Genomic DNA, 8,903 nt, shown 5'->3' with positions numbered 1-8,903 from the left:
CCTCTCGTTTCGTTTGTTTGGTACCGTTGGTGTTAACCACTGGGATACTCTTTGAAGTCCAGTTATGATCTGATCTCCCATTTTCAGTTTTCAGTCTCTTTGAAGCTCTAAAAATCGTCTGAGACTCATCATTTCTCGTATGCTTTAATATGACGTCTTTCTTCGCCAAAGAAGTCTTCCTTCCACGTCGAGCATCTCCGTTCTTTTGTTTGGTATCTCTGACGTAACTTGTAGGCTTTAATTCGACACAGTCCTTGGCTACAGAACTCTTTCTTCCACGTCGAGCATTTCCTTTCATTTGTTGCGTTTCTTGGGTCCTTAAGACAGTCCTCGAAATCAAGTTCTGATCTGCTCTACCATTCCCAATCTTCAACCTCTTAGATACACTAGAAACCATAGGAAACTTCGCCTTTCTCCCTGCTCTACTCTTCTTGATTATTAGTGCTTTGCTTTTACTTCTATCAGATACTTCATGATCGACATTGTACATAATACGCACTGGAGAACTATCTCTAACATTGTCATCAAGCATATATAGATTCCCGATTTCACTATAATGTGCCAAGTACTTTTTATATTCCAGATCATGAACCAAACCGGAATCGTAATCATCCGCACAAACAATCTGCATATTGGTTCTGTTCGTTTCGCCATCTTTAGCTAAAGCCAGCATTCTACCACCAACTTCATCTGTATCTGTGTCTGTAGCTGACTCAATCTCAATTATTTCCTTCTTCACAATTGTCTTAGCCACCTCAGACTTTACAAAGGGTGAGGCCCCACGCGCTAAAACATCATCCCCTGATGCATCCTCGGCACTACAAAGAGCCAGCATTCTACCACCAACTTCACCTGCGTCTGTGTCTGACTCAATCTCAATAACTTCCTGATTCACAATGGCCTTAGCCACCGCAGAATTCTTAGCTAAAGTATCATCCCCTGATGCATTCACTTCACCAAGAGCCAGCGATCGACCACCAGCTTCATCTATGCTTGGCTCAGTCTTTATTTCTTTCGTCACAATTGTCTTAGCAACCGCAGAAGTCTTGGGGTTGTTAGCTAAAACATCATCCGGTGATGCATTCTCGGCACCACAAGGAGCAAGCATCCTACCACCAACTTCATCTGTATCTGTGTCCGACTCAATCTCAATTATATTCTCCTTCAAAATGGTCTTAGCCACAGCAGAGTTCTCGGGGGTCTTAACTAAAGAACCATTCCCTAATGCATCCATTTGGACACAAAGAGCCAGCATTGTACCACCAACTTCATCTATGTCTGGTTCCATCTTTATTTCCTGCTTCACAATGGTCTTCGCCACATCATACTTCACTGGTTTCTTAGCTAAAGTATCATCATCCCCTGGTGAATTCTCTACACCACAAAGAGCCAACATTCCAGCACCAACTTCATCTGTGTCTGTGTCTGTATCTGACTCAATCACAATGATTTCCTTGTTGACAATTGTGTTAGCCAGGGCAGACTTCCTCGTGTTGTTCCTCGTCATATTCAACTTAGCAGGCTATAATAAATCTATTCAATCCTGAAACAAGCATTTGAGAAAGGAAGAAGAAAGAAAACATGAAAATGATCACACTCGGTCGAATCTAACAATTATTAATGAAGTAGAAATCGTGGCAAATGTTAAATCTCAACGCACAGTTTTATTAACCTAATAGCCTGACGTTGAATTTGCCTAAAGTATCCAAAAGGTAGAAACTTTAACTCAAGCAGGAATGGTTAATTCACACACACACAAAGCAATTACCACATCAACCAAACCTAGTCTCACAAGTTACTACACAGATTCATATAACACAGTCCACTCAACTCAAAATGTTCTTCATGAAACTCAAGGGCATTCCAAAGAACAAAATAAAGCAAATCTAAGTTAGAAATTCAGAACCCAGGAACCCTATTGTAACGAGAGGAAAAAAGAAATAGAAGCAAAAGACTGAAATTTTTGCAACATTTTGTCTCGCTTACTTACCTGAAATTTGTTGGACAGCCAAGACAAAAGAATCGATTTTTTTTTCGATCCAGCTTCTAAAGAGAGAAGAGAAAAACCCAGTTCTCCGATCAGAAAACCCTAGAATTTTTTCCACCGTAATCGTTGGTAAACCATTTTACAGCTCGCCGAATTGGCCAGTCACCGGAAATAGTGAAGTAAAGGAGAGCCGTTCCGTACTATACAGTATACGTAACACATACGCGCTCTTTTATGTTAATATAACCCAAATTATTATGAATCTAATCTCATTTCTAAAGTATCATAAATGGGCCTATAAATGAAGGCTTTTAAAGTAAAAAAAGGCCCAGTGGAGATAATTTCCCACTTCCATATCATTTTATTAAAAAAAAAGTATAAAATACGTCAACCACCCGTTTATAAAAAAGGTCATATAAAATACAACCTCTATAAAATGTTTAATGTTATCCACCAGTATAAAATATTTTCCATTAATTAATAATAAATAAAATAAAGATAAAACGAATTAGATATTTATAATTGAGATGTTTAATTGTAACATATTTTTTCTATTGTACTCGTTATATATATTGTTTTATTTTAATGGTACGAACGGACTTTTCAAAGCACGTGGGAGAGCATGTGGTTGATATACAGTACTGAATACTAGTCAGCAAGTCAACAAGAATCCCCTAACTGAGAGACTTAAGTAAATCTATTTAGATCCGTCCTCAACCATTAACTGAAGTGTTTTTATATGCAACAGTTCAGTTGAGTTTGTTGTTAGAGACACTGTAGGTAACTGAGTTGTGTTGACCAAAAGCCTGTAATTTATTTCTACTTGTGGAATATACCAAACAGAATAAAATAAAATAAAAATAGATTCATACGATAGGCCTTAATCAAAATTTGTATAGATAAAAAAACCCTAGATATATATATATATATAAGCAGGTAGTAATTAGGTTAATAATACGTTGATTATTTGTTGCTTAATCTGTACACTTTTCTTCTTCCTCTCCTCCTTCTGTTACATTGTCTTCATGCGCGAATCATCTCAATTTCCTCACCACCACATCCACGTGTCCTCTTCCGTCTATCCAACGTCGCCGGCGTCTGATCGTTAATTCCTCGCCGGCTCTCTAGGAACATCAAAATTAATAATCCAGTACCTTTGTTCTCTGTTTTGCTTGATCTGTTGTTTAAATTTGATTTGGTTTGCAAAAGCGATCAATCATATCGCCGGCGTTTTAGAACCGCCATGAAACTCACCGACGTTGGATTCGACGTAGTGAAGACACCGAGACTAGTCAAATTGATCGCCTTCGCGTTTCTATCGATCTCAACAATTTTCTTATTCAACCACTTCTCAGATTCCTTCTCTTATCCATCTTTTCGTTTCCCCGTCTCTTCCTCTTCCACATCCTCAAACGTCACTGTTAAGTCGAGACTTAACGGTCACTGATTTGAAATAAAATAAGAAAGGAAGGAGAATAGAAGAGATAAGATAGGAGGCAAGAAGGATAGAAGGAGGCAAGATTTAGAGATTAATATTTCATTCCTAAGATAAGAAACCCTACTGTTCCAAGTTTCCTTAAATACACAACACAACTTAAAACGACAGAGTATTAACTTGAAACACTCTTATTCAGAACTGGTCTTTCCCACACTCTTATTCAGCCACTTTCATTCATCTTCTTCTTTTCCCATTGCCTAGCTCTCCGTCCCCTGGTCCTCATCTTCTTCTTCATTATAGCCAGAGGAATCCGCAACCTATCAATACTCTCCCGAAGTGAACTAACCTTGTCCTCAAGGTTAATATCTGGATACTGCTCGACTAAGGAAGATAATGATTCCCAAGTTGCTTCGGCGGATGGAAGACCCTTCCACTGCACTAGAACCTCGGTCCCTCTTTTTTGATCACTGCTCCGACGTATGTCTGTGATGGTATCAGGCTCAGTTGCCCATTCCAACGTAGGAGTGAGTATAAGCGGCAATTCCTGGGCAACATGAGTGACTGGAACAGCTGTTTTTAACTGAGAGACATGGAAAGTAGGATGAATTTGGCTATAAGCAGGAAGCTGCAGTCTGTATGCGACTCTCCCAATCTTCTCCACAACTTGGTAAGGACCAAAATACCTCTGTTCAAGCTTCTCATTTCTCCTTTGCACTAGTGACTTTTGACGGTAGGGTCTCAGTTTTAAGTATACCCAATCCCCAACTTGGAATTGAACATCCCGACGATGCTTATTAGCCCCTTTTTGCATCTTCTGTTGAGCTACTTCTAGGTTCTCCCTCAACTCGACGAGTAAACTGTCCCGATCCATTAACAACTCTTCCACTAATGCATTCACTGTAGGCGTTACCCCGTAACGCAATAGTTTTGGAGGTTCTCTACCATAAACAGCAAGGAACGGTGTGGCTTGGGTGGACAAATGGTACGATGTATTAAACCAATACTCAGCCCATGGTAGCCACTGGAACCAAGAAGTGGGTCGTCTGCTCGCAAAACACCATAGGTACGTCTCAAGACAGCGGTTCACCACCTCGGTTTGCCCATCAGTCTGAGGATGGTAAGCTGTGCTTTTATGTAAGGAAGAGCCTTGCAGTTTAAAAAGCTCAGACCAGAAGCTGCTCAGAAACACACGGTCACGATCTGACACAATGGTCTCCGGAAACCCGTGCAACTTAACTACCTCCCTCATAAAAGCTTCAGCCACGGTTTTAGCAGTGAAAGGGTGTTTCAGCCCAATAAAGTGATTGTACTTAGACAGTCTATCAACTACAACCAGAATAGCATTGAATCCTTTGGACTTTGGCAAACCTTCCACAAAATCGAGACTGATATCAGACCAAACCTGTTTTGGAATGGGTAATGGAGCTAGGAGTCCAGCAGGCGATAAGGTGGAATATTTGTTCTCCTGGCATACTTGGCACCTTGTTATGTATTCCACTACATCTTTTCTCATACCTCTCCAATAAACCTCCTGACACAACCTCTTTAAAGTCTTGAGTGCTCCCTCATGTCCACCAATTGCACTTGTGTGGAACTGTTCTAACAGTTTAGGAATGAGACACGATCAAGCTGGTATAACTAGCCTTCCGTCCTTAAACAGCAACCCTTTCTCCAGATTATACCCTTCTTTAGTCTTTTCTCCCCTCTCCAGACCTTGCAGGATCTCAACCAACCCGATATCTTTCCTCACTTGCTCCATCAACTCCTTCCGATCAATATTCATCGGCGCTACCAAGGTCAACTGGAACAGGGTGTCAGTGGGAGGTCTCCTTGATAATGCGTCTGCTACTCGGTTTTCCACTCCTGGCTTATACTCAATACGGTAGTTCAGCCCAATGAGTTTGGCTGCCCATCTTTGTTGCACTGATGATACCGCCTTTTGATCCAAGAGATGTCTGAGACTTCATTGATCGGTTTTAATAACAAACTCTCTTCCTGTCAAGTAGTGCTTCGATTTGGTGACCGCTTTTACAATAGCCAGCAATTCCCTTTCATAAACAGATTTAATGCGACCTTGTGAAGAGAAAGCTTGACTAATGAAAGCAACCGGGCGACGCTCTTGCGATAACACTGCTCCTATGCCCGATCCAAATGCATCCGTCTCTATGGTGAATTCTTTAGTGAAATCAGGCAACACCAAGACTGGAATGCTAGTCACAGCAGTTTTTAATGCTTGGAAGGCTCCTGTGGCTGCCTCAGACCAAATAAACCCATTTTTCTTAAGTAGCTCTGTTAAAGGCCTCGCAATCTGTCCATAGTTTTTGACAAACCTACGATAGTACCCTGTCAACCCGAGGAAACCTCTGAGCTCTGTGATAGTTTTTGGTTCAGGCCATTGCAGCATTGCAGAGATTTTTTCTGGGTCTGCTGCAACTCCTTCTCCCGTTATCACATGACCCAAATAAGCTACCTTGGTCTGTCCAAAAGAGCACTTCTTAAGGTTGGCATAGAACTGATTCTGTTGTAATAACTGCAGAACAACCTCCAGGTGCTGCACATGCTCCTTAAGACTCGGACTGTATACTAAGATATCATCAAAAAATACCAGCACAAACTTGCGTAGATAAGGCCTAAACAAGTCGTTCATTACACTCTGAAAAGTGGAAGGAGCGTTTGTAAGACCAAAGGGCATCACCAAGAATTCGTAGTGTCCCTGATGAGTCTTGAAGGCTGTCTTGGCCACATCACTACTCCTGACTCTGATTTGATGATATCCCGACTTAAGGTCCAACATAGAGAAGACCATTGCCCCATTTAGCTCATCAAGAAGCTCTTCAATCACCGGAATGGGGTACCTGTCAGGGATGGTCACAGAGTTCAATGCTCTGTAGTCTACGCAAAACCTCCATCCTCCATCTTTCTTCTTGACCAAGAGAACGGGGCTTGAGTAAGGACTCACACTAGGGCGTATGATGTGTGCGTCAAGCATGTCCTGGATCAGTTTCTCAATTTCGTTCTTCTGTACAAATGAGTACCGGTATGGTCGAAGGTTAACCGGACCTGCTCCCTCCTTTAGAGTGATCGCGTGCTCACGATTTCTGACTGGTGGCAAGTGGTTTGGCATCTGGAACACGGACTGATAGCGTTTTAACAACTGTGATATCTCCCTTCCTATTTGCGCCACGGACTCGCATTCTTCTTTTTCGAACAAAGTAGTTAACTCCAATAGGTAGGCTACTCCCTTCTTTCTCACCATCCTCTCCATAGAGTTTAGGGATACTTGAGCCTTACTCAGAGCTGGATCTCCTACAATGGTTACCCATAACGCCCCAATCTGCCAACTTAACTTAAGCAATCCCCAATTTGTTCTGGTATCTCCCAGCAAAGCTAGCCACGGAAACCCCAATATGACATCTGAATCCTTAATGTCAAACAGCAGGAAGTCCTCCACGATGTCGACCCCTTGGATTTCCAGCAACAACCGTGAACATTTTCCACTTCCCTTGAGAACCTGACCTCCTGCCACTCGAACTCCAAACTTTCGGTGTCCAGCTACTGGCAACTCAAGTTCCTGTACCAACTTATCAGAGATAAAATTTCGGGTAGCTCCTGAGTCTATCATTACTACCACTGACTTACCTTTGATCTTACCTCTCATTCGCATAGACTGTTCTGCAGAGAAACCTCCCATGGATCCCAAAGTTTCAGTCACCATCTCAGGATCTTCATCTTGTTCCACTGTAGGTTCCATCGTTTTCTGCTCCGCAAACTCCAAGTGTTCTTCCTCTTCCTCCACCTCCACACACTTAAGTCTCGGTTGTCTGCATTTGTGACCACTGAACCAACGATCTCCACAGTGGCGACAGGGGTTATAACCGCTACCTGTGTTGATTTTGTTTGTCCCTCGTGGTGCCTCTGTTGGTTTCCGATAGGACTGCCCTTGTGGAGAGTAAGTATTGTTACCCGAGGGTCGTGCGAAGGAACGCCCTTGTAATCCGTTGCTCTCATTTTCTTGAAACTCCACCAGTCTCGCCATATCCACTATGGCTGTCATATCCACCGGACTACTACGTATGACCGGATCACGCAGATTCTTCTTAAGTCCTCTCAGGAAAGCAGCTTCCAACACTTCATTGGACACCTGAGGCAGCTCTACCGATAACTCCTCAAACTGCTCATGGTACTCATCTACCGACCCTTTCTGTTGAATGGTTAGCAGTCGGTCCATAGCAGAACACCCCCTGCTCGGTTTAAACCTCTCCCTAAACCTATCCCGGAAATCCTTTCAAGTAGTGATACGCAACCTATCCTCCGAATTTCTCCACCATGTTATTCCCGAACCAGTTAGACAAGCCACTGCTTCGTCCAACTTTTCATACTCCGGTGTGTTGTTCATAGCAAACCCTTTGTCCAACCTAAACAACCAATCATCCGGATTTTGTCCTTCAAACAAAGGTAGATCTACTCGTTTTCGAGGCATACCTCCCCTGTTTTGTTGATACTCAAGTCTCTGAACCGCCGTAGGAGTTGGTAACAAACCCTCGGTCGGAATCTCTACTCGATGCGGTGGATTAGCGAGACGCGGAATCACCGTCGGAGCTGTTATCATCCCTTCTGTCGCTCTAGGGTTAGCTAAAGGCAAAACCCTCTCAGATCGACTTTGCTCTCCGCTCCCAGAAGCCGCAGCTGGGGTTTGAGGAAGAGCCCCGGTCGTCGGAGTCGTGAACCCCGGTGGAGTGTTGCTGCGAGTAAGCGTCAGAGCTTGGACATGAGCGTTCAAACTTTGGACCATTTCCCACAACGCCGCCATCTCTCTGTCCCGTCGAGCTTCTCGTTGGTCAGCCGATTCTGTTGTTTGTGGTGTCTCAGCCACCACGCGTGACTCGAGTTCCGAAGTGCCTTGTCGTGGATCCGGTGTGGAAGCCATAGCTCTCAACGAAAGCACCAAATGTTAAGTCGAGACTTAACGGTCACTGATTTGAAATAGAATAAGAAAGGAAGGAGAATAGAAGAGATAAGATAGGAGGCAAGAAGGATAGAAGGAGACAAGATTTAGAGATTAATATTTCATTCCTAAAATAAGAAACACTACTGTTCCAAGTTTCCTTAAATACACAACACAACTTAAAACGACAGAGTATTAACTTGAAACACTCTTATTCAAAACTGGTCTTTCCCACACTCTTATTCAGCCACTTTCATTCATCTTCTTCTTTTCCCATTGCCTAGCTCTCCGTCCCCTGGTCCTCATCTTCTTCTTCATTATAGCCAGAGGAATCCGCAACCTATCAGTCACCACCGAAGCTATTCAAACCTCCGATACGGAAACAGCAGCAGCACCACCACCACTACCGTCTCCTCCTCCACAGCGTCCGCGTCTCAAGATTTCGCCTCCTCCGCTCCCACCGACAGTGGTGCGAACTGGAATCGTCGACGAGAATGGCGCCATGTCTGATTCCTTCGAGATCGGCGGATTCG

General features: G+C 43.2%; 2 protein-coding genes across 2 annotated transcripts in view; both read right to left on the bottom strand.

Annotated features, from left to right (window-relative positions):
- The window catches only part of LOC104753889, a 4,750-nt gene extending 2,551 nt beyond the window's left edge, over positions 1–2,199 (bottom strand). The window contains exons 1-2 of the mRNA XM_010476074.2: positions 1,991–2,199; positions 8–1,543 (exon numbers count right to left, since the gene is read on the bottom strand). Of these exons, the coding sequence (XP_010474376.1) occupies positions 8–1,507 (1,500 nt within the window). The 5' untranslated portion in view covers positions 1,508–1,543; positions 1,991–2,199. The remainder of the gene's footprint in view (positions 1–7; positions 1,544–1,990) is intronic.
- Positions 8,734–8,903, bottom strand: part of LOC109129538 — a 552-nt gene continuing 382 nt past the window's right edge. The window contains exon 2 of the mRNA XM_019237819.1: positions 8,734–8,876. Within this exon, the coding sequence (XP_019093364.1) occupies positions 8,734–8,876 (143 nt within the window). The remainder of the gene's footprint in view (positions 8,877–8,903) is intronic.

The sequence above is a fragment of the Camelina sativa genome, chromosome 16, assembly GCF_000633955.1.
Source record: "Camelina sativa cultivar DH55 chromosome 16, Cs, whole genome shotgun sequence".
NCBI classification, from domain to species: Eukaryota; Viridiplantae; Streptophyta; class Magnoliopsida; order Brassicales; family Brassicaceae; genus Camelina; species Camelina sativa.
The sequence above is the reverse complement of the archived record's forward strand: the minus strand, read 5'-3'. Positions and strand labels throughout refer to the sequence as shown.